This window comes from Phallusia mammillata, chromosome 8, assembly GCF_965637545.1.
Source record: "Phallusia mammillata chromosome 8, kaPhaMamm4.hap1.1, whole genome shotgun sequence".
Classification (NCBI taxonomy): Eukaryota; Metazoa; Chordata; class Ascidiacea; order Phlebobranchia; family Ascidiidae; genus Phallusia; species Phallusia mammillata.
The window spans coordinates 15,055,478-15,081,200 of NC_137259.1; the positions used below are offsets into that span (position 1 = coordinate 15,055,478).

The 25,723-nt window shown below is 37.5% G+C and overlaps 3 protein-coding genes across 3 annotated transcripts; 1 reads left to right on the forward strand and 2 right to left on the reverse strand.

The window, feature by feature from the left end:
- Positions 1–990: 990 nt before the first annotated feature.
- LOC145205029 (coiled-coil domain-containing protein 42 homolog) lies at positions 991–3,118 on the reverse strand. The gene is made up of 2 exons (XM_080077664.1): positions 3,013–3,118; positions 991–2,654 (listed from the first exon to the last, which is right to left on the reverse strand). Exons 1-2 carry the CDS (start codon positions 3,110–3,112, stop codon positions 1,552–1,554), a joined length of 1,203 nt encoding a protein of 400 aa, XP_079933790.1. The 5' UTR covers positions 3,113–3,118; the 3' UTR covers positions 991–1,551.
- A 43-nt stretch (positions 3,119–3,161) lies between these two features.
- LOC145205025 (RNA-binding region-containing protein 3-like) lies at positions 3,162–4,880 on the reverse strand. Its single transcript, XM_080077660.1, has one exon. It carries the CDS (start codon positions 4,782–4,784, stop codon positions 3,306–3,308), a length of 1,479 nt encoding a protein of 492 aa, XP_079933786.1. The 5' UTR covers positions 4,785–4,880; the 3' UTR covers positions 3,162–3,305.
- Positions 4,881–10,434: 5,554 nt separating this feature from the next.
- Positions 10,435–25,706, forward strand: LOC145205022 (uncharacterized). Its single transcript, XM_080077655.1, has 9 exons — positions 10,435–10,798; positions 11,017–11,214; positions 17,048–17,174; positions 17,875–17,999; positions 21,774–21,881; positions 22,280–22,423; positions 22,982–23,084; positions 23,762–23,937; positions 24,116–25,706. Exons 1-9 carry the CDS (start codon positions 10,517–10,519, stop codon positions 24,749–24,751), a joined length of 1,899 nt encoding a protein of 632 aa, XP_079933781.1. The 5' UTR covers positions 10,435–10,516; the 3' UTR covers positions 24,752–25,706.
- The last annotated feature ends 17 nt before the right edge of the window (positions 25,707–25,723 follow it).

The window sequence follows — 25,723 nt, forward strand, 5'->3', positions numbered from 1 at the left end:
TTCTTGTAGTTACATGTGCTACGCAAAAATATCCTTTAACCCACTTTTAAACTTTACCTGACGTCAGTTTTAGCCTACATAACAAAACAAAAAATTTGAGAGGTAACAAATAATGTTGCCGGGGCAGGGTGGCAGTTTTCCAGCCCAATTCGGCTGGTTTTGGACCTCAAGTTGGGTAGAGCTACTAACACTGAGATTTGGCTTAGGCCCGGTCTTGAGAACTTCTGGTAGGTGGCGCAACAAAGCGTAGGCGTTTATGGTGCTGTTACAGCAATTGGGGATTATGGTAAGAATAATTGCTGAGTCAGCACCATAAACGCCTATGCTCTGTTGCGCCACCTACCAGAAGTTCTCAGACATGGCCTAAGCCAAATCTCAGTGTTAGTAGTTCTAACCTCAAGTTGCGGTTGCGTTTTTTAGCCTGATTGTCAAAAAGGCGTGTTTTCTTATTTTACATGCATTTGGACTTACATGCGCCAATGCAAAGGTTGAATGACGATCACATTGGGCTCGTTTTGGGCTTTTTACAAGCAGAGTGATGACCCACAAGCCAATCACTCACTGTTTTCTCACCTCAATAAAATAACATGAAATGGAATGTGTAATTGTTGCTTAGCATTGTGATGCAGCACATCAATCACGTGATTTTGTTGACAAACCGCGGGATTTTTACCTTAGTGTTTTTCAATCAGAAAAGAATTTTAGGCGAGAATTTTCACTTTATTTGTTGAATTTGTACAGAAAGAACTTGAATTCTTTGTTTAATTTTGCGTCGTGTATCTATTTTGTAGCACACAGGAGATAAAAATGTGAACAATTGTTCTGTAGGTAATATTATCCCAGGCGTAAGTTTTCATTTTACACGAGTGCATCTTTTGTTTTCTTTGTTACCCGGGCTTGTTTTCCACGCCCTTCAATCGGAAAAGGTGGAGAAGGTAAGGTCAAAATAAATCCAAACATTATAGGTCAACTTATTTTGTCACTTAAAAAAAAGTTACGACTTGCAAGCAGTTTTTTCAGACATACAGTTATTTATTCTTTCATAAATAAACTCTGCTAAAAGTTACAGTAACAGTGTACACAATGTTCAGTAACACACAAAAAAATAACATTTTGAAGATAAAACAAAAATTTCCTTTCTCTTCACAGCATGCCAACACAAATCAACATTTTCCATTAAAACTTTTTAAAAGTTTCTTCTCTGTTAATCTCACAGTATTAGAAATTGAGGTGTTTAATGGATAGGCAGCTAAATCAATAGACTACACTTAAATAATGCTGACATGTTTTGAAACTTTGGTATATGTTAAAATTAGTTCGCTGTAAATTACTTTTTTTTCTGATGTTAAATATGCATTTGAATGGTAAAAAGGTATCCTCTTGTAGTGAACTTATACAATGTGATGAAAACTGCCACTTGGGACCATCTGTAAAAGTCATATAGGGTATTAATATTTCAAATTGATAACTTTTTTACCACATGATAATGTTAAAATCTACTACTTTTAGGTAACTTCCTAACTCCATGTTAACTTGGACAAGTCAAGAGTGTTACTCAGTGGAAGATTCCGATATGGGTTTTAGCTGTTCAATAAAGCTCTTGGTTGCAGGTTTTGCTTTTCGTTTTGTAGCTTCACTGGTGACTTGATTATGTTGTGCTGATTTCATACCCTCGGTATCCTTAGATGGTCGCCTGGTGCTGGCTTTTACAACAGGTAATCCACCCGACTGCACACTTTGACGTGTTTCACTCAGGCGTTGTAGCATTCTCATGACCTTCAGCTGCTCAGTGAAGTGCTGATTTATCATGTTTAGTTTATCAATATGTGACATTTCTGACAGCGGTAACCAATGTCTTGTATGACAGGTTTCGGCTAGATTGTCAATTGCCATGGTAATACGGCCAAGTTCACCAATCAGTGTACGATGTGATAGTGTTGTGTCCCCAGCCTCTTGTTCAAGTCGCTGTACCCGTTGGGTCAGTGTTTCTTGGTATGTTTGCAATTCAGACATTTCACTGTTGATCATCAACTTTTGCTTTTCACGCTCTTGTTTCAACTCTTCAAGTTCTCTCTGTCCCTGCTCTATGTCCTTCGCCATTGTGGTGTTCCGCTGCAGCAAATTAGCATGAGTTGCAGCCAAGCCTTCATAGCGCTGAATCACACTTTGTATCATGTTTTCACCAGTCATTTCAAGGTAGTTTTCTGGTAAAATGTCAATAACTTTCATCATGTACTCTTCATATTTCTTGTAACTTTCCAGTTTTTTTAGTAGTGCTGCTTTGTTGTCCTTTGTTGTGTCTAATTCAGATTTAACTTCCAGTAACTCTTTAGCTCTTACTTTATTTTCCTTTACTTCGAGTTGATACTTTCGCATTGCTCGAGTCCTTTTGGCATCATTTTCCTTGAGAAACCTGTCAAACTTTGTTACTCTGTCTTTAATTTTCTCCTGTCTTTTCTTAAGAGCTTCCTCTTTGGCCTTGTTTTCTGCCATCCGCTTGCGAAATTCTTCTCTTTTTTCTGCAAGCTCTTTGTCAATTTCCTCCACCTCCACAGCTTTGCGAAGCAAGGATGTTTTCTGCAAGGTATTGATTCCAGTGTGAAGTAACTTGTCTGCCGTCTCCTTGACAATTGGAAAGCGACGGATGTCATCATCTGAAAATAAACACAACTAATATTCATGTTCTGTGCTTATATTTTCAATGCATAATTTTTGCAATACTTAAACCTAATTCATGTATCAGCAGTAAGGGGAAATTATGTATATTTTCATGGCATTTGAATAAAGCCAACCACTTTTAACAATAACATGTTAATCATTGAAACAAAATTATGAATAGCATAATAACTAAAATTGTCCACAACCAATTGTACATGTTTATTTTCACTAGTGTATTTTCACTACATTAAAAAAGATATTTGCCAAATTTACAAAATATTGAAAATAAAGTCCAAATTTTTCATGAACACACATAATGCTTAACCATGATACAAACTATTCAATCTGGTTTACCCTCTGCCTGCTGTTCATTGAGTTGGGTGACAAAAACATTTCTCTTTTGTTGCTCAAGGTTTAGCTGGTAAGAGTTATTTTCTGTGCTTGAAAGAGGCATCTTGATGAAGTACCACAAATTGGTCTTCTTTTACATTACACCTAAATACCTGAAATACAGTATCATGAAATAACTGCAGTCAATAATAGAAAACAATATTGCATCAAAAAACTTTTATGATTAGGGAATTTTTACCACATGTAAAAATTTCGGTTTAATACATGGCAATGGCAGCAAAAGCTGGGATACACTTTTACAATGTACTGTCAGATTTCGGTTTTGCAGACCTAGCATAGAGCACCACCATAGGTTTTCCAATCAACTGATATCCATTAACAGAATTTAGAGCTTCTTTGGCTGTTTTAACACTTGGCATTCCTACAAAGGCTTGGCCCTTCATTCGTCCTTGTGTCATAACTCTCACATCAAACATTTTTGCTTCTTCCTCATTGTCAAAATCAACAAATGCACCAAAGATATGCCGCATATCCTTATCTGTAACCTTTTTAGACAGGTTTTTGACATATAGTCGACAAGACGGTTCCCCTGGACGATAATTTTTAAACACAGAGTGTGATGACATGTCTTTACTGCTTAATCTACCAGAATCTAATTGTTTTCTGGATATGAAATCAAAAGATATTTTGTAATCACTATCATCTTCTTCAGTGTTTACATTTTCTGTAGCATGCTTAGGCTTAATTCTTCCGAAGCCAGACCCAGTTTCTTCGGCAGAAATTGCATCGTTAGTCTTATCTTCAGATAATTCAATGGATGAAGGCAATTTTAACTTAATATGCTTAGTGGCTGCACTAACTTCAGATTTGTCAAAAAGTATGCCATCTTTGTCACCAGTCTGGTGAGTTTGTTTGGCCTTTAATGTGTCTGTGTCCTTTAGTCGTGCCAGCTTTCGTTTTGGTGAACTAGAAATTGCCTTTCTCTTCCGTTTTAAAACCCTAAGTACTTTTTCTGGAGGCAATAGATTGGGGTCGAATTTTTTCGATGTGTCTTCATTGCTGCTTTCATATTCAGACTCTGTGTTACTCACCATTTCAACATCACTTTCTTCCATGTCATTATTCCCACCTGCAGAATTAGGCTGCAAAGTTTCATTAACATTCAATGCCTGTTTTATGTGTTCTATCAGCATTGGAGGAATATGTGTTGCTTGCGAAAATGGACAATACATGTTCATTTTGTTCATCAAATGCAAAACTTGGGTGTAAAACTTTGGAACTGTAACCAGAGCAGCACAAATATTCAACAAAATGTTGGAGTTTGGTTCAGGATATTTGTATTTTAATCCAGGATTTGCAGGATATTTCAAACCAAACCCAGGAGCAATTGGAGGCAGTCTGCGGCAGAACTGACATTTTTTACTATCAGTATTAATTTTATTAATAGCTTCTTTAGGTTTAGGTTCAGTCTCTGTTTTATCACTGTCGTTTATTCTGTCATCAGTGTTAATTTTTAGTAAATCATCATGACATTTTCTGGCATATTCAACTGACAGAGTAAAATCTAGTATTTCCAACTGATGTAACTTTGTCAAAGCTTCCTTTGCATTATTATCGTTTTCAAATGTTATAAATGCAGTGTTTTTGAATCGTCCATGGTCTGGCATTATCCTGATGTCTTTGGGACCAAACAACTCAAACAATTGTTTCTTTTCATTTTGACTAAGACTCGGTGGAAGATGCTTAACAAATAGTGTCTTTTTGTAATTTGACATTGTGAAGTAATAAATTCATAACCCTACAAGCAAGCTGCATAAAATGTATTGCAAACTAAAACAAACATACTGTTGAAAGTTTGTTAACTGTTGAATGATGTTAGATTTTAATTAGTTTGTTCTATTCCGTATCACTAGGAAAAATCAAAGTAGCAAATAATTTTAAATAATGCACAATATTTGATTGAATGTTAACTAACCGCATTACCCGAACTTAGTAAAACTTACACTAGCTTGGCAAAACTTTCATTTTTGCGTTGAAACAATTGACAAATATCCAATTTTATAATTTCAATTTCAACGTTGTGGATATTTTATTTCTTGCGCTGCTTTGCCTCTAGTGTCAGGAGTTTTATTCCAGAGAAATAATATACAACTTGCCATGGCAACCGTTAGATTACTTTTTAACCTGGTAACATATATGTCAGTTTATGCAAGCCAAATTTTGACGGGAAAATATTTAATGAATGTTAACTGATTTAACATTATATTTTCCAGTTTTGCAAAGGTTTAAATTGCCTAATGATTTAACTAATGATTCACGCAAAACAAACAATGGTAAGCGTTTGCTAAGATCCAATGCAGAAGCAGAACCATTAAAACTTACATCTGGTCTCGTTCTGCATTATTCCAAACTTTGGGTAGTTTCCAAAACCATACGTAGCGGTTTCGTATGTATCAGTTTGATTTTTGTGTTAAATCTGTTGATTACTGGTGGATTTCAATTTCGCTACATTTTATTGCTGACAATTACAGCAATGCAGGCTACCATTCTGCTTTTTGCACAGCCCACTCACATGGCGTACTGTGGGTGTAATTAATCAAGTTATCCACAGGCAAAATGTTCGGAAACGTGTGTTTTCCTAAAGCAGAACAGTAAAGCGAGGTTGTCACAGAGCCAGGATGTCTACTTTCCTATTATCCAGAAGTCAGATTCGATGGTATTTTAGACAGCTATAGTTTCACTAAAGTTTAAAAAGGATTAGAGTTTCTGCCAAATCTTGTTTTTTTTAAAAAACTTAACTGACCCAATAACTACAGAACAATAATTTTACTGGTTGCTGAGGGATGTATAAGTAGTATAGCCTCGTCTGCCAATGGAAAACTGCGGTTTGAGCTGTGACAAAAGTTGAAAAGTTTTCGTCCTGTTTATTTATTGTGCTGATCTGCAAGTTATATTAAATGAGCGAAAAGTTAGTGCTGTAAAAGTTGTAGATGTAAGTGCAGACTTGTGAATGCTTGCATTAGGTTTACAATATCCAACAACTTTAGGTTATTTTATTATTACGCAATAAGGATGTGAAAAGTTGCTGGTAACCCTTTTTTGGCAAACTTACATCATCCTCTAGCAATTTGACGCCAAAAAGCGCTTTATGAAAAAATACATGATGAGTTCAAACGAGGTCGTAGGCTAGGCTGTTAACATTAGGCAGCGTTTTAAACAGGTTTCAAACTAAGCAGACGGTTGTAATTTAATAGGCCCAAAAGTTTTGTAAATTGAGATCTATGAAGTGTTACGTCATATCCTGGTCAGAAGAAAATGTCATTCAAACCTGCTTGACCTATTGGGATTAGTTGGCATAAAAAGTTTGTAATAACATGAAATTATTTCCCATGCTTTTAATCTGGGTTCTATCAACCCCAAGAGTTGTACACTTTGCAACATGTGTTTTGTTATTTTAATGTTTTCCAGAACGTAGAAAATAGTAGAAATAATGTCCAACAGGTTTACCAAAGTGAACTAACGGCTCATTTAACGCAGTGGTTACGCATGTAGCCTAGGCTAATGTTACAGACTTGACAAACAAACAAAGAGTTACAAACCAACCATGTTTTTTGGGCAGCAAGTTATTCTGTCCAAAAATAGCAGATATGATTTTTTGCTTTTAGGTATAAGTTGCTGACTGTACATGCTAGCTGAAAAAAAAGCAAATCAAAGATTTAAATTTTTTTTGATTTAAACACATTTAATTTTTTGCCTGTAGCCTACACACACATTATTCGTACATGGTTGTTATTTCCCCCGTGTATCATTCAGGTTTAGCAATATGTTTAACAATTTCATAGTCTAATTTAAGCTGTGTTTTACCAAAAAAGGCGCCATACTACTCGCTTTGAAATATATGCTGCTGATAAAGATTTTATTTCTCCAAACAGCCAGTTAGGTTGTTTTCAAAACAAACCCCTTTATTGTCGCAATTACCAAGCGCTTGCGTACGGGAAGCGATGTATCTACGTTAGTGTGGAAGTTGAGAAATAACAACCAGCAGCTAATTAGGAAATAAGCGACACAAATCTGAAAGAGCCGACATACTTTTATCTGGTCTATATCGTTGCGTCTCTTGTGCTAGCTTGGTGTGCGGTGTTGAACAGGCGTTCTCTGATTGATTCTTTTGCCAGTTTATGTTGTTAAATGTGCGTTTGTTTTTTAAAAACTTTTTTGCATTAAAATATGTTTTGTTTAGGAATTTTGTAATTCTGTTTGAAAAACAGATCAGAAAAATATTGAAAATTTTGCCGTTTTACGTTATTTTAGATTGCCATGTTAATTTTTTACTTTTAGTACACGAAAAGCCAATATTACGTAATGGTTACAAAATTGATGAGCTGGTGGCACGTGATTTTCGACACACGTGCTTATATGCAACAAACTATATAGTGTTGTAGTGACGGCAAGCCAGTGAGCATCCGTTAAGTGGCCAGCTTTAGCAAACCGGAAGTATCATGTTGCCAATAAAAGAGGTCTTAGTGCTAACACACTGACAGGGTTGCAAAGTGGTCAAAAATCCTTTTTATATCGAGGATTTGAGTGAAAAAATACTTAATTGTATTCATAATTTTAGGCAGGCTTAGCATAAACTATAATTTTAGTCAGGTTTAGTATGTTGTGTAAATGTCCTGGCTTTTGTGTAAATTGTGGCAAATAATGTTCTGGGTGTTGTTTTTTGTTGTGAAAAGGATTTTTTTGAAAAAAGTCTCAACTAAGTACCGGTACTTAAAATAGAATATCCACCTAAAACTCCAGATGTATTTTAGCAGTGATTGTGATACATGGTAAATCATTTGAGGCAGTAAACGTTTTGTATCTGCGTCTTTTAACAATATATACCCCTCATATTTCTGCCTTATTTCAGTCCACTGTAAGGTTGTATATACCGAGTTTTTATGTGTAATTTATATGTTGCAACTGAAAAAAAAAGTTGAAAATTTTTTTTTTCGGCGATGACGCAATGTCCTTCGAGTAAAAACTGTATGCAGTTGCTCTCTAGCTTAAACCCTTCCCAAAACACACCAGTATTGTTGTACATTTGTCAAAGCTGCTTTATGAAGACCTTCCGCAATTCATAAGTTACGGTACTTTTTTGCTCTACTGGTATACTGGCAATTGTATATAGCTGATCTGACGTTTTGACGTCCTACTCAAGTCGCCTTCATCGCACCAAACTTTCCCTTACGTGTTCTAACTTCAGGCTTTTCACATCTTCGGATGCGACTTCTTCACAAAATGCAGGTCTTTGTTGGCGGCGTATTAAGACAATAATCAGGTAAAGGCACAACAAAAGACGACAATGGTTTGCTTAAACCCCGTTCGCTAGCTGTGTTGCTTAACAATACAATAAGAAAGTGTTTAATCTAGAGAACCCTCACCATCTGTTACGCATCAAAGGATTGACGGTTGTTACGTCACACATAGCTGTCCAAGCCTCCAGATCAAATTGCAAGTGGTGATTCAGGCGTGTATATGTTGCACAGCACCAGGCTTTTGACTGAACTAATCAAGCTGTAGGGCACAAGCGCCTTTTTTACGTTTCCGGCACCTAGAAAGGACCTCGCAGCACCCACAAAAGTTGATGCATTCCAACTGGTGTAAGGCTATGCGACAGGCATATGCAAGATTTATGCTGTGTGGTAGACTAGCATGCTTTTTTGTTTTGGAACAGTTCAATGTGTGACAGGTTAGGTGTGTTGACAATGCTATAAAGTTAAGTGTGCGTTGTGCAAAGATTTAAAAGTTACAGCAATCATTACTTGATGGTAAATCAAATCAGTGAATTATAATTGTCTGTTTTTTTTTACCAGGAATATACATTTAAAAACAGGTTTTGAAAGTTCAGCAGTCTTAGCAGAAGGCGCTTAATTGTGGTTAGATGTTTCTGATATAAACGTTGTAGCTAATGATGACATTAATTTATGTGGTAACTTGTTTGCATGCGCATAAAAATATGACAACATGATGTACGGGTGGTTAATAAAATAGCGAGAGGAAGTTGAATTTGTGGCTGGAGGTTTTAACGAATGCCGATGCTGTTTAACAGCAATTGCTCGAGCGGCCGGGTTATCTATCAACCAGCCGCAAACAGATGGTTGTACAGAACGGGAGGCGGAGGCCTGTCTGCGATTTGGTGAAAAACGAATTACTTACCATTGAAAAAAAATACTAAAATGCAAAATGTTAAAGGTCAAAAATCAGAAACAGAAAAGTTTGTGCGTAGCACATATCGACTGCTAAACTTTAAAAAGGTACAGTAAGCAGCTTTTGCAATATCACGAGTAGCAACAATTGGTTCAGGGCTAGCATTATACAGAATTACATGTGTTGCATTTAGCAGGAGTATTGTCAACATGGATTGTCTATAACTGTCTCCTGTTATAAAATGATACATGATGTATAGCAGGGGCGTCCAACCTTTTTGGTCAAAGGGCCACATGCGGTTTACGAATGATTGGGCGGGCCACTTGAGTGTTACTGCTAATTTGGAATCTTAGAAATAGCTGTCTTATAATTTCTAGTTAAAATCCTCACACCGAAATTCTAATATTAGAAATGTGTATTATCCTCGTTTACAAAGAACAAACACACATCCACACCAAGATATTGTTAAGTCAACAAAGTTTTTCCCACACGTCAACATTTCAATGTGAACTGTGAAGTTTGGCACTATTTTTCTCTAACAAGTTTGGCAATATTCGGTGAGATGGACGATGGAGCAAAGCGAAGCGATTTTTCCATATAGCTGTCAGAAATTACTGATCTTACAAGGGATTTAAAGTAACATGTGAACCTTTCTTGGAAAGTTCTGTTAGCGTTACTTGCTTTTTGTTTCCTGTTTGGCATAATCTATATCACTGCAGAGTTCGTAAGATGTTTTACTGCTAAATGCATTTTGCGCGAGTCTCTGATACCAGATGTATGTTAATGAACCAAGAAACATTACTGACTGACTCTTGAAGCACGAGTCAGATTGTGACATAACAATGTATAAATTGTGATGCGTAACAATGCGCATTGTGACGCAATAAAAGTAACTTAAACAGTTGTGTATTACTACTCTATTAACAAAGAAATAAAGCACACAATAAATGCCAATTTATCGGAATGAAAGTTCGCCATAAATTACGTAGGCGATTAAGTTGCTAATTTGAGTCATTTAAAAAAATACCACGCGGGCCACTCAGAACCTTCCTGCGGGCAACTTGTGGCCCGCGGGCCACGGGTTGGACACCCCTGATGTATAGCATAGAATATTAATGCATGTTATGTGTGCAATTTAAACGCATCCATTAACAGGCGCTTACGTGGTAAAGCTTGTTGGAAACGTGCTGAAATCATGTGACTCATACTAGTTCGTTTTTTTCCTTTTCTAGATCGGATTGCCTTAGTCTGGTATCGTGCATTCTGTAAAACCTAATGTTTGCTTTACAAGTGAAACTTTAACCAACCGTTCTACACGATGACCACTGTGGCCACCCTAATTACACTGGGCCAATTGGATCAGTTTACCACCTCTTCGAACTGTTTAAATTGCACCGGTTTAAATCAAACAAACGAATATCAAGGACAGTGCAAATGGAATCAATTGAATACAGCTCTTGTTGTTTCGTTACTTGTGACACTGTTTTTGAACATTTTTGCTTCGATTATTCTATTCCGGGTTCCCTTGGTAACCGTTCGTGGCCGTAGCAACCCGGTATACCTTTGTATTCGATTCCTAAACATCAGTGACGTTGCTCAGGTTGGTATCACCGTAGTGTAGTAATTTACATATATACAGTGATTGCAGTTTAAGCAATTTATTCAAAAGTAACTGACTTTTCACATTTTCGTAAGCAAGGAGCTAGCTTTCATTATGGTCCACAGAGCACTGTTAAGAATATTTAAACGAAATAAGAGTTTGTTGACTTATTCCTGATCAGTAGTTTTCGTTTTTATAAAAAAAATTGTGCTTTTCAGAGTTTGTTACTTCTTGTTATGCCTGCTTTTGCGGACCCGGACTGCGTTTGGTTGGGAGGATCAATAAGTTGCAGCATAATGGGATTTATGGCTCTTTTCCTACTCCTAGCGTCTCCCCTCATCACTATCCTCATGGCGTTTGACCGTGTTATAGCTCTGTACCAGCCGTTCAAGTATCGAAGTCACCTCGGTCTAAGGGTAAGTGGTTGTCTATCCTGTGCACTTAAAATAGACAAAATATATATGCTGTAAAATTGACTAATTCTAATGCTGTTTAAGCGGCGTTTTTTACCCAATAAGAAAATGCGTTTTTATACGGTAGTGTCATCTGTGGGGATAATCAATGGATGTGTTAAAGGGATTTAACGAGACCCACGCAGACCTGTTTATTCACACCAAAGTCGGCATTTTTTGTGGTGTACTGTAGAATATCAAAAACTGTGCTACAGTTTTGTCTTACAAATCCATTTTATTCCTTGATGATAAAACAAACATTTGTTTTTGCTCATGTTGAGTCCACCGATTTTTAAGTCATCCATAATTTTAAAATTTAAATGGAAAACGTTAAAAGAGAAATTCAAATCACATCTTTACTTATGGAATTTCCTGGATACACATATCGTTGGTATTTTAGCGCGACGTATAACGAACGTTGATTGACTTCCAATGTCAAGGGCTTCCTCGAAAATGCATTCTTGCAGGCACGTTTCTGATATTTTGCTTGGCAAACAAACCGGCATCACACCAGCACTGTAATAGGAAGGTTGCATCATTTGCAAGCCTTACTTCCGCTTTTGTTGTCTATTTGCTTGCAATGAGGACAGTATCCTCGCATACTGCCATCAATCATTGAGATGTTCCCTGAGAACGTACCATATTAAGTTACACGTCAAGATAATATGTCTTGTATATATATATCGCATGAACTCAAAGTCAAATGGTCGGGAAACACTTACCGTTGATATACAGATCCTATCAATTTGCGTATGCAAGACAGTATAATGTTTTTTCAGAGATTTGCAATAGGCGTGGACGTTAAAAAGACACAACCTAAATTCCTTCACATATGAAGTAGGGCGTTATTTGCCTATCGCGCACATTCAGTTTTCATGTTCGTTTCTAAAACTTTACCACTTTACATCTTTTGCATCGTTAAAATGTGATTTCTGTTGCTGTTGTAACTGGTCTACAATCTTCATCAAAGCTAACGATGCCTTGATAACGTTGGCGTAGGTAGCGGAAGTTACTGCTACGTTCAAAATCATCTGATAATTTGACAGCTACTCATGCAATATCTAAGTGTAGTGACTACAGAAAAGGTAGTGTAAAATAAACTGAAATTAGGCGGTGTCCATATATTTTTTCTTTCATTGCTTGAAATATTGGCAGAAAAGCAAAATTTGCAAGGTCAAAATGTTGTAATAAATCCGATTCAAATATTTGGAGCATATTGAAGTTTATTAGTCATTCATTGATTCAATCCAATTTGTAATCCAAAAACAAGGTACAAATAACTTTAGTTAGGAGAAATGTGATGCTAAATTTATCAAAAACTAACGACTTATTAATATGTCCCCTATAAAAGCTAAATAAATATGCCCTATACGTAAAAAGTGTCTGTGGGGATTTTCTCAACAGGTCGATGTTAAAATTCGGGTTGGATTCAAATGCATTTGTTGTCGCGTGCATTCGGTCAACAGTCTTCGGTGGTGACCTGTATATCTTGACAGGTCATTGCCGGATGTCTAGAGTTGTATTGCTTGTCTTGACATTTGTTTTTGGACGCATAAGTCGTGGGCAAAAAACCTCTGATAAATTTCATGTTCCAAAATGTTGCGAAAAGATTTGATAAGAATAAATATTTAACAAATTTGTCATTCAACTAGTGTGATATTTTGCTGGCCAACCAGGTAGAGCTTCTTCAGAACATATTGGACAAAACGTTTGTTTTAATATTTTCTAAGAATAAATATTACAGATTGCTTTTATTACAGATACAAGACCAATTAGTTTTGTGTAATAAATATACGTTTTTAGGACTCTTATGCCTTTCTGTCCATGTGTTTAGGTTGATGTTACGTTTGTGCCATAGGAAACAACTGCGTGCAAACGTCTGTTTTTTGTTATATTAGCGGCAACATTAAAGTAAATTTGTTCGTGTCCTATACGACTGCGGACCGGCGGTTGCCGACCACTGCTATACAACACCATGATCAGATGTTTTCGTTTGGTAAGGGTAGCGATCAGCCTTAATTCACTGAGTTAATTGACTTTGCATCTTTCGCGAATTTGTACTTTAAATGGTCGGTTTATATGCTTAAATCTAAAAAGAATAAAAAAGTCTCACGGGTGAGAAGAAAACGGGTCTGATCACGCCAACGTGGTGAGCATAAGCCACAATACTGTGTCACCACAAGGAAATAATCGATTGAATCCTGGAATCAATCATGAGTTCATGTCGCGAGTTGCAGATCGGTATAGTGAGAAAATCGTACTCCCTCCACCTTGACAATTGACACCTAAAGCCCCCAATTGGCGTCGTCCCACACCTCGAAGCCAGACCAAAGTCTGCAGTGTTTTGCATGCAACATATGCGTGGGATTTGCTTGGTTTTTCGGAAAATTACTTAAAATAGGTTGGTTGTTTATAGTTATCGGTCATTTTTGCCTAGAATTAAACAACATATTAACAGTAAAAAATATGTATTGATTTTAATTGAACGGACTTTAAACAGTTCAGTACATGTACTATGAGCCATTTCGAGTATTTTGATGAAAAACTTAGTGACGTGAAAATAGAACCATATTTCTCAAGTAATAGGCGGTAGAGGTTGTCTACAAAAAAACACACGTACATACTGACTCACAAAATCGGTTAGTTAAAGCACCTTATAAAGATTTAATATTGTAAACAGCATATTTCCCTCAAAATCCACAGTTTTAGCGCATAGATTGCCTTATTATCATTGTACAGCTGTTTAAAGTTGTTTTTATTTCTGCGCATGTAAAGATTTGAACTTGTTTGAAAAATGTTTTAACGCAGTAATGTTGCTAATGAAGTGTTATACCCGATGTACCGAAAACCACATCATTCAACTTTGCCACGTTTTATTTATATTGCCTTAATATTATTTAAAACCTCAACTCCCAACAGACGGTTGAGCGGTGAAAAATGTAATTGACGTTGGACCGCTTGTCAGGCCTTTCGCTATTGCTTTCAAACCATCAGTGCCAAGTAATGACGCCGTTAAACTTGCTGTTCCCACGAAGCAAGCGATGCGTGCGACCGTAGGGCAACTCTTTAAACTTCATCCAATTCCTGATGCTTACCACTCGTTGACCTATGAAAAGTAATTGGCTACTGAAAATGTTTTAATTACTCGAGCCTCATGTGTATTGTGCAGCCGGCTCTGTTTTGGATTTTACTCGCTTCGAATGGGAATTGGGATAAATAAGTTGCGTAGGAAAGGTCTTGTGGTTGGCAAACCTTTATACTCTTGGCAACAGATCTAAAGAAACACGAAGGGGCGATTTAAACAACGTTTCATCACATTGTTCAGTGATCTCAAGTTAAATGCCGTACAACGGTAACACGAGCTGATTTGCGTACAAAAGTTTGCGCTGACAGATGATAAGAAAAGTTAAAACGAAGTTTTGTCTGTTTAGTGTACTTTTCGCTTGATGGCAATTAAATATGTACATGTATACGTGTACAAAATGGTGGTGTTACGTTTTATTAGCTCCATCGCATGACGTCATAATACGACTTCTATGTTTGTCGCTATAGCGAATTGCCAATGCGACGTGGCCAAACTAGTAAGAAAGTCGACATTTGGTACAAAATAAAGCATTGTTTTCTTCTGTTGTTTGATTTGTTTTGTAAAAAAAATTAATTGCAAGATAACTTAGGGTTTTGGTAAGCCGTTGGTAAGAGTAGAACCAAAGAAAAAGCGTAACAGCAGGTAGAATTACGTTTTACATGCTCATGTGTTTCAATTTATACATTTTCAAACGCAAGTATGCCTTGCAACAGAGCAAAAACGATTGAGAAATAACACAAAAACAAAGCAATCGGTGCCAAATGCAAAAGAAAACAAACTACACAAAAAAACAGGCTTTGGACTTCGGTAAGGCGCCATTATACGAAGTTGTTATTTCGCTACCAAGCAGCCCACTACACATAAAGTACAAAATACCGAGTATCAAAACCGTGGGAGTAAAGGTGGTGAGCTCGATAACTGGTTGTAACCAGGCCGCCGAGAGCTGTTCATTAGCAATGCGATCAAATGGCTGCCGGATACGACCTACAAACGGTGGCCACAAGATTGGGTCGACATACCGCAGTATGAAGTAGTGTGGTCCTCCCGTTCTATGTCTGATAAGAGTACGACTTCATACAAATGCCAGATTGTGATGTCGGTTTTCCCTGTGGCTTCAGGGTCAAGACCAGAGCGTTGAACTTGCTCCTGAACTGCTATTGGTTGTTGCATTTGTAACGAGTTTCCATATTTGTAGATGTTGACATTGGTTTACAACACTTGGTGGCCTTGCAACGCCTACCTGCAAAAAACAGTCACAAACATTAAAGAATCGACGCATTGATTTGATTTCGATTCGACATATTGATTTCTATGTATTAGTTAATTCAGGGATGCACAAGTCAAATAGAGACGCGAGCCAAAATTTTTCAAACAATGACAACCAACTTATTGCTTATGTTATGGAATGATTTCATTTAGCATATCTTTTGTTCCAGAGGTGCAAAACCTAAATGAGGTCGGGGCCAACATTTTCTCACATATTTTTATTTTCATGCCATAATCATGTTTAATGGTGTGTTATCTTAAGAGATTCTTATCCATAAATTATTTTTGCCCAAAACAGGCCTCATACAAATATGGCCTCAAAAAAATTATTAAATTGGAAATTCGACTCAAATTTGGCTTGTAACTTTTGCCCCCCACGTTCTAAGTTAAGCTCACCGGACCGGATGAAGGTCTTATCAGCTGTCAATCAAAGTTACTGATACTTCCAACATGTGTGGCCGTTAGCGACACTCTGTTAAGGAAGTGTGGTCACATCCCGCAAAAGTGTTGCCAACAGTGGCATCTGTTTATTTTACCCTCCCGTGCCCTTACAACGTACAATTGCCACTGCAACGTTCATTGCATTGAATTGTATACGGTTGGATCGGAAGTTTGTAGCGCTTCACAAAATTAACAGTTTAACTGCAAGTGCTCCCTAAATGAACTTGGCCATTGCGTCATTGAAAACCCGACGGGTCAAACCAGGGGCATATCGCTGTGCGTGGGCATTTCGGTTCGGGTTTAGTCTAAGTTGGAATAAAACAGGCTTGATTCGGGCCAACGATACACTAGGTTGAGAATTCATAATTTGTGCCGCAATTTTACCAACTTTCTGATTTAATGTGGGTTTTCCTGAAAAGAAATGTTCGGGCCGGGGTCCGGTCTTGTACGTTCGGCTTAGGTATCCAATTTCGGACCCGTTTACAACTATCGTTATTGGTGACCACATTGCAGGTTCTTATGCTTCCGTATGTCTACTGGTCCGAAAATACAAGGAAACTCATAGGCCTTGGTCTACAATATGAAAGTATCTATCCCTCCAGACAAAGTGCACTGACTAATTCAGATCAGTTTTATCAACCCTTAATTTCTCAGGCCATAGTTCTTATGCAGTCGCGGATACATAGTTTTTACCCATGTTCTTTTTGACTGCTTCGAATATGTTGGCAATATAGGTGGATATATAGGTCTGCCAAACGTTCACAGGGGCGTAATGCATAATTTGGAAATCACTAGGGTATGTAAACTTAATTTTTCTATGTCTAACAACAAAATTTTTGCCCTGCGCATTCGACATTAATAAATAATGAGGAGTTCTGGCCTGTAAACTGTTTTTTGTTTGTTTATCGGAAGCTTCCATAACTACATAAATAAAAAAATATATACTTTTTTGGTTTTATCACAGAAAACTTACTTTTTACACCGCTTTGTTTTATCTTCCTCCAGATGTTGAAAGTGCTCCTCCCATCCGCATGCGGCTTCGTCTTTCTCATCACCATGCTCCCTATCTTCGGAGTGGGAGAATATCACGTGGTTCGGGGACGCAGAATGTGTCTTCTTGACACGATAACAGGTGAAATGGCGTCACAAGCATTTGTTTTCCATGTTTGTAATAATGACCAAAATCAACAACAGTACAAAAAGAGATGAGATCAAAAACTCGTAAAATGGTGTCATAATGTGACGTAATCGCCACAAGGAGTTTTTTTGATTTTCTTTTCACATTTTTTTTTAAATTGTGTCGATACTTTATTATAATTGACTATACTTTGCGCAGCTCGTTTATAGACAGAGTTGTGAGCGGGCCCGAAATTCGAGGCCGAACCCAAATGTACAAGTCTAAAGCCCGGCCTGAAAGTTTTTGAAAAGCTAGTTTTGGGCCGAAAGTTGGATTGAAACTTTAAAACCTATACAAAAACTTTAAAACCTACAAAAAGTACGACTGTATAGAATATAATATAAGAACACATACACAACAGACAGATGGCTTTAAACAAAGCGTTTTAGGGCTGTTGGGCATTAGGTCAAGTCCAGTAACTAGCTACTTAGCTAGGTACTCTTTTTAAAAATTACGGACGCAAAATATGAAGTCACAAAATATGAACCCGTTTGTTAAAACAACTAAACCCAAACCGACCCGTAAAGCCCTGGCCGACTTACATCTCTGGTCACTGGAAAATACCAGTTTGGAAGTATTATAAAACCCTACGATCAAACACTTGTTGTCTGATGGATTTTCACGAAAACTGTTTTGTTGATTTATGTTTTTTTAGACGACCCAGTGGACCAAGTTTACGTTTTGGTCGTACATTGCATCTTTCTCGCCGCTTTACTTTTCATGGCAGCGTGTACAATCACTTTCCAAATCAAACTGTTTCGGATGTCGTTCGATAAAAAGGTAAGCAGAACCATTATAATTTCAAAAGACGTATGAACTTTCATGAACAGTGTTTCGAAAATTTAAAGACATTAATATTGTTTTGGATCTGCTGTCTACATTATAACTTCTTGTACACATGTTTGAAAGCCAGATTTAAGCGACAAAACTATTCGATTGCTACCTTTTTTGTTCAAACAAAGACAAACATTATCTGGTAATCAATGGTAATATAACCCTCAGAAGAAAAAACAAACAAACAATTTAATTGAGAGTAAAGGGACTTATTTTAAGAGTAAAAAAGCAGACTTGCATTAGCTATACAGACACGCCGGGTGGTTTTACAGCAGGTAGTGATTTTGAAGCGATGGCCTAAAAAACTTACACTAAATTTTTGATTGATGTGATTTTGCCTGTTACACCTATAATCTAATCACGTTCGTAGCGTAGTCGAGGTAGAAAAACGAGTGGTCAAATTACCCTCCATCTGGGTCTAATCTTTTACCACACCACGTAGTGTCAATTATGCCTGGTTGCCAGGGCAACGGTGCTGCCGTGACGCAGTGAAAGTGCGTCATAGCAGGATAGCTTATCTATCGTGCTGGGATTCGGCCTGGCGCAAATGGTTTTATCAAGTTTGAGTTAAGGAATTTTCGCGAATGTTGGTCAACTCTCAATGCGACCCAGTGCTTTTTGATAAGCTATTTCCGTTTCGATATTTGTTGACAATCGTGTTCACTTCCCATTGACGTCGAACCCTTATCGTTTATCGCGTCATAGTGGCCGTTGTTTTGAAAACAATGGTTCAATGTTGCAGTTTGTTGAGTATCGGAAAACGGCAAACAAAATACTACGTTGTTAGTTGCAAAGCAAACGATGATACCCGCATGTTTAAAATACATCGTTTTTATAAACACTAAATGACACTTTGTTAGTTGTTAGGTAGTTTGGACGGCGTCATCTCTGTAAATATTATTTATTTCTGCTCAATCTCAAAAAACTTGGCTGCCAGCCCGATTTTATAACATTTTTTGTGCATATCTTGTTATCATAGCAAAACCTACCCCCCCCCCTCCCCACAAAAAAACCTAAACCCTTATTGAACAATGACGTAATAATGTAACTGAAATGAGAAACGGAAATGTTTAGGTATTCTTAAACCGACCAACATCACATGAGGGTATTCCCCGCTCGTCGCGGCTTCCGAAATGCTGTCAATCGTTGCGTGTCCCTCGCCGCATTGTTAACGTGATAACGTCACAGTGGGCAGACCGCGACTTGTCGATTGCTAGTTGCTTGGCAAGTCGCACCACCCTCGATTCGAAAATAGATGCTCGCGCTGCCTGTGTCTCGTAAACACTGAACGAAGGTCGAAAAGTGACGTAATTTATGCTGTCAACAAATTTGCATACTTAGCGCTGATTTCTTACCTTCATTTTCGGACTACCCGTACTTAAGGGTTCTATATGCAAAGTGATCAAATTAGATTAATGAAATAGGTTTTTTCTGCTCCAAAAATTTGTAAGTGAACGGTTTGTTAACTTTTTGTCGAAACTCTTTTTGAAACGTTACAACTAGAACAGGTTTTATGTATGCTTTTTTCACGGTTTAGCAGCTAGCAATGCTCTATCGTCATCTGCCAAATTTTTTAGCAAAAATGACCCCAATTTGTTGTGTACACAAAACACCGAAAATAGCTTGCTGAAACAGTTTTGTTATTTAACGAATCTCCCGCAGACAATAAAATGTATAAAAGAAAGATTCTTGCTTCTATAGCTTGCTCATAGCTCTGCTTTTCCCCAAAAAAGCTCGATTTTCCCCAAAAAAACTCGAAAAAAACTTGGATAACTTCATCAGTTTATAAAAAGTTTTTTCAGCCAATCCACTACAGTACTACATATATCAATAAAATAACGGGAGTTTTGTTTCAAATCCACCAATATTTGCGTTTTTACGGTGGAAAACCAAATGTACCATAGTAAACAAAAAAGCAAACAGAAAAACGTTTTGGAAACTTTGTAGCTGGTTGCTTGCTAGCGTGATGCTGTTAGCAAAGCAACATCGTAATTGATAAACTGATGACTTCAAACAAGCATACGATAGGAAGCAATCGGAAAACACTACACCACCAATTAACTTATTAACTTGAACTCAACCGCTGATTGAAATACTTGCGAATTTTGCTTGCTACCTATTGTGTTGTTTGTTACTAGTCATATTGTTTTTGGTATTAAACTTGTTTTGTGTTTAAAGAAACAAGTTTGATGAAAGTTATACATAAAAATTGTACAATAAGTACAATACACATAAGTTTTTTTTGTCAGTGCGCCAGGCCAATTGAAAGCGTTGCACCGAACCAAACATTCCCATGTGGCAAGGTGTTTTTATATGTTCATCTTAACGTTTCTTTTGTATTGCTAAGACAAACAGGTTATGATTATGCAAAGACAGTCCCTACGTGTATAGTAAACAAGTGCATATTTCCAGTAGTAAAAAGCCTGGTCCTGATTGCCCAAAGCCGAAAGCAACCATTCGTATATCACAGCCTGCTAAAACGGTATACCTGCCATTTAATCACATAAGACATTTTTCATGATGTCGAACATACGTAGCTATTCGCTTTGTTGGGTGAATGATACAAAGGGAATGCCGCATTAGCCATCGGTCGTTGTTGCAGGACTGTTGTTGTTGACTTGAGGACTGCCTTTTGTTTCGCAACTACACTATTGCATCATCAAAGGCAGGATACATTAAGCAGAACCGATTAGCACAGGTTGTTTATTGGTTGCCTGATTGCAAGGGAAATTATTAAACCGGCAAATTGCTTGACGCTAAAAAAATTTTGACTTTTTAAAAATTTTGACAAGTTAATGACTTTGTTGGTTGATTTTTATGACTCAAAGTTTGCGCAAAATTTGTGCCAAACCAGCGTTGGTGTAAACATAAATACAAACACAGCGGGCACTTGACAATGGTTTTATAGATAACGAACTGTGTTCTTTTGTTCAAGATGAAATAAATTAAAAACAATCGCTAATGGCTACTACGATGCCAAAACAAACACGGCAGCAAATTCCCCCCTTTGTTTTTCATCAAATTAAACAGTATGCAGTCGATAGTATTTGAACGAGACTGATCAAGTAGACCTGTTTTCTAGGCCAATAATGCCCAGTTTACACTATTGGGATAATTTTAGATTTGTAGAGATTATTTCTTTAGATGAATCATTGTCAAACACGGCGACGATCTGTTCCTAACGAGCCCTTGAACATGTGGCTCTCGGCGCTGGGTGACTTGTCCGACAGCCTGACGCTTTCCTACATTAAAAAGTAATGTTCTGTGGGCAATTGTCGGCACGATACCATGTCTTCCTGCTGCTACCCGAGGAAAACTGACTCCAATTAGGGAATTTTGCGATAAAAATACGACACTTCGGGACAGAAGGGCAGCGTTTAACTGCTTGACATGATTTTAGGTCATTTAAACATTAAATGCTTTTGACCTGCTGGGAAAACGCGCTGTGAAGTAAAAAAAACTCTATGTTTCGATGCATTGTTCTTTTTCGAACCAATATATAGGATTTTGCTGTACTGAAATTCATTTGTAATCTTTTCACTTTTTTGACATTTACAGACACTACTCAAACTTTTTTTACCTATTTGTGTAAGCTGTACCCCGCTTTTTTTGTAAATTTTTAATAAAGCTAGTGGATGTATTTTAGCATAGGCACACGCATTCTGTTATCCAGATAAAAAGTAAAAAAAATGTTCAATTTAAATTTTCTATTCTTTTCAGCACAAATCTGCCACCAGAAAACGAGCGTCCGGCCGCAGAACACGCAATGCAACAATCACAACGATGGCTGTTTGCTGCATATTTGTGTTTTGCTATCTACCCTACGTGGTAAGAAACTCTGATAAGCTTTAACTTTGATGATTTAGAAAAAGCGTAAATCAGCCGTCTGCACCATAAATAAACTGATGCCAAAATATTGGAAAATTTACCTACTAATAATAACTTAGTAATAGGTTTAACAGAATAATTTGACTCAAAAGTCTTCTCAAAAGTTTTTAGGTTACCTCCTGTATTGTGTTTTAAAGATTTGTTGAAAAAAAGATTTAATTAATTAAACGAACATTCCGATTAATATTCCTACAAGCATGTTTGTGTTCAAGCCTGTAAAAAAACACTTTTAGCTTTTTTTCTAATTTGTAAACTGACATGTAACCTTGGGAGGAAATAATCAAAATATACTTATTTAGTATTTAGTAAATAAAGAGAAAAATGGTTTTGTGTTTTAGGCCCGCGTACTAAACGAAGCTTCAACTGGAAAGAAATCTGCGACGATGTTAACATTTATAACTTTTGGTCTTGCTTTTCTCCAGCCCTTACTGAACCCGGTTGTATATTTGGCTACAAATGTCAGATACCGCCAGGAATTCCAGGTAAAGTTTCTCGTCTCAATCATTAGTACCAATAAAGCATGAAACACTTAAAATGAAATGCTACTGTTAAGGGTTCGAATCCCACCGTAGGCTAGACTATTCGTGTTCCGTTCCTCTTGTCGCATAGGTGTTCTTGAAGAACGGACTTGAAATGTAATTCATGCCTTAATGGATTAGTAAAGTGTTTTACAGCCAGTGGTTCTAAAAGCAGTTTGCAAATGGGCAACGCAGATAGGCTGAAATCTCAGCCCATGGCTTATTTGTGCAACGATTAAAAAACAATAAACCGATTGATTACTTTTTACAGCTAGTTTTCCAAGTGGTATTGTTTGAATGAAACAATTCACTAAAACAGTGCGTGTCTGATTTACAACCAGCTTAAAATTAGCGGCGACACTATTTTTGTAAAACGTCGGTCTACAAGAAGACAAGTTTAGAAACACTGGATTAGGGAATGTTTTTTACTAACTAACCAGATCACGTGCTGCGATGATTGTTCAATCTCTACAACCTTTTTTAAATGTTAAATCTGAATATGCATTGTCGTTTTGATTTCAGGTTTTAATACGTAACATGAAATCAAGTGACGTAGACAGTTCAACTGATAGTCAGAATGGAACATCAAAAGGAGCTTTCTCTGAGTTCAGAAGGCGACTCTCAAGTAAGTAACATCACTGCATGTTATCAAAATTTTAGAATGCATTTAGAGAACGTTCGAAAATTTTTGTTTTTACAAAGCCTAGAAACCAAATAGTATTGTCAAAGCATCGAGCCAATAAATGATAAGCTGCGAGCAACGCACACTGTTTCGACGTATAAGGTCTCATGTCTCATCAGTGCAGCTGGTGACGAGAGATCGGCCGTATTGGCTAGTGTAGCCATCCAACGGCACTCCAGTTTGTTGGGAGTAACAGAGTAAAAACCCATAAGGCCAAAACAGTGTGCATTGTCTGCAGCTTAAATGGTATTGGTCTATTATTTGAAACAAAAATGTTCTAAAACGAAAATAACAAACAAGCTTTCAGGATAAAAAATACCTAACGAACATTTGTTGCACATCAGTATTGGTGTGTATTTTCCAAAATAACTTTAAATCACAAATATTCTGTCCAGTTCAAAAGTATTTATTTCCGCCTTTTTTATGTTGAACAAGTGTTGCTTAACTAAATCAAACTGCAGTAAAGGTCAAGCAAAATCTGGTGGTAAGTGGTATTATTTTCAGACATAAAGCAAAGTATTAGCATATTTATAGGGTTTATTACAAATTAACGTGAAACCCCCTTTTTTGCTTTTGTTTTGTCTCATAAATCGAAATAAACATCTTGTCATTATATGCAGGCCACAGAGGGAGTGGAAAACGTGGTAGTCAGAAAACCAAGGGAAGTCAAGCGTCACTAACCAGTCCTAACCCTGCCAAATCTCACAATGGTGGAAACACCAGAAAAGCAACAGAGCGAAATATACAGAAAGCAAATACCGGACGAGTATTGTCCGGCGCTGATTCTACACAGGAGGTCAGTAGAGAGCGTTTGTTAAAGTGACAATTGTACAAACAGATTTTACTAACAGTTAAAACTGCAAAAGCCCATCTTATAATGGCAATATAAAAAGAGGATTTGCTTAAGTGGTAAATAACTTACGGTTTTTCGTAATTTTGTCAAAACTGACATGTAAAGCAAAATAAATTTATAGCCACCCTACAAAGTCAGCAAACAACCGTCATTTGAAAACCCCCGCATGGTTGCAACCGTGCGCCGCGAACCGTCGTCCAGCAGCGGAGTAAAATCTTTCGATAGTCACGAACACTTGGTGTCACCACCGAGTACCTACAAGCCGCAGTTTAATTTCGGTCGTCTCGGAGATTTTAGCGAAGAGGATTCGACGAAACTTCGGCCGGATTCGTATTGTCGCGAACGAAGCAATACTGTGTCTGGGGACTTCTCTCCCTGCTCTCAAACGCCATCTAGTGGACCAAAATCGAACGCTTGCAGCAACAGCACACCATTGCTCACACAAGATGTAGCGCTTGATGTAATAGGTCTTGCCTGTACAGAAATTCGCATGTTGGAAAAAAGTCCTGCCCGCATGCGGCGAAGTTTTGAGAGAAGCCCTGAAGACCCGGACAAAAGCGCTGCGAAACTTGAGAGTCGCTCCAGCGAGTACGTGTCGTGCAGCAATGACGAGAACTCCGCAAAATCGAGTAGCGATGCGAGTACGGTCATGGGAGCAGTAGAAATCGGCGATCACTCGCTTATCGAAGTTTTTAACGCTAAGCCACGGCACCGGGATAGCGGAGTTGGCGAGGCTAGTGACGTCACTGGGACGTAATCGTGACGTCATGGGCTCGTAAATTATCTTCAAGTATGTTTGGTTTAACACTTTTCATATTCAGGCAAAAATAAGGTGGAAACGTTAAGTTTAAAAGTCGATGGTTTGTAATATTTTGTATGCTTGTGTAAAAGTGGCGCTATGATGTAACGGCAAACTTTAGAATGTTAGGGTTTTTGTTGAAGTTACCTTGTTTAAAATAATTGAAAGAGGGCGAACGCTTATGCCTTTGTGTCGTTTACTCCTACATGTGCTGTATTGTTAAAAACTGTTGCAACGTTCGTCGATGCGACAAGTTGCTACCACTGTAATGTCGCTATGGTGTTGTATCTTAGCATGTAAATTGTTGTTTTCAGATTATTCCCTCTGGACCAAAATGAATAGTTCCAACCTAGACTTTGAAAGCAATTTTCGCTTTTCTTGCCATAACTACGTTTTTCCAACACGCTTGGACTCAAAAATGTCTTTTTTCAGTTTTTGGCAGTGTTTAACTTGTTCTCAAATGCCCTCCAAAAAATTTCTCTAAGAACTTCTGTAATAACATTATTCACTTTGGAACACCATATACGGGTCTGTTCATAAGTTTGCTAATGAAAATAACAGACCAAAAGGATGTAAAACTCTTATTTTGCACCTTTTACGTAACCCAAGCGGATGTAACTGATGTGGCCCCTCGTATTACTGATGATGAAATGAGCATTTTTCGGGCCGTTATTTTTATCATTCAAATTATTTACATTCTTCAATTCGAAACTAACTTAGTTGTAAATTTACGCACTGTTTTTTACGCTGCTCCTTATTCTCACATACGTACGTGAAATACCTGTTACCCAATCATGATGCTTACCTGACGTATTGTGTGTTTAAGAGTGTTCGGGCTACCTTCACCTGGCATGCTTCAACTTTCAGTGTTCCAGTATTTCTCTTCAGCAATAAACTTATGTGCAACTCGCAAGTTTGTGGGTTTAAATC

Excerpts from the sequence above, each read along its gene's own strand:
- LOC145205029 (XM_080077664.1), bottom strand. The coding sequence starts at position 3,112 with ATGCCTCTTTCAAGCACAGAAAATAACTCTTACCAGCTAAACCTTGAG. Across the intron at positions 2,655-3,012 it reads CAATGAACAGCAGGCAGAGG|ATGATGACATCCGTCGCTTT; the intron begins GTAAACCAGATT and ends GTTTATTTTCAG.
- LOC145205025 (XM_080077660.1), bottom strand. The coding sequence starts at position 4,784 with ATGTCAAATTACAAAAAGACACTATTTGTTAAGCATCTTCCACCGAGT.
- LOC145205022 (XM_080077655.1), top strand. The coding sequence starts at position 10,517 with ATGACCACTGTGGCCACCCTAATTACACTGGGCCAATTGGATCAGTTT. Across the intron at positions 10,799-11,016 it reads ACATCAGTGACGTTGCTCAG|AGTTTGTTACTTCTTGTTAT; the intron begins GTTGGTATCACC and ends TGTGCTTTTCAG. Across the intron at positions 11,215-17,047 it reads GAAGTCACCTCGGTCTAAGG|ATGTTGAAAGTGCTCCTCCC; the intron begins GTAAGTGGTTGT and ends ATCTTCCTCCAG.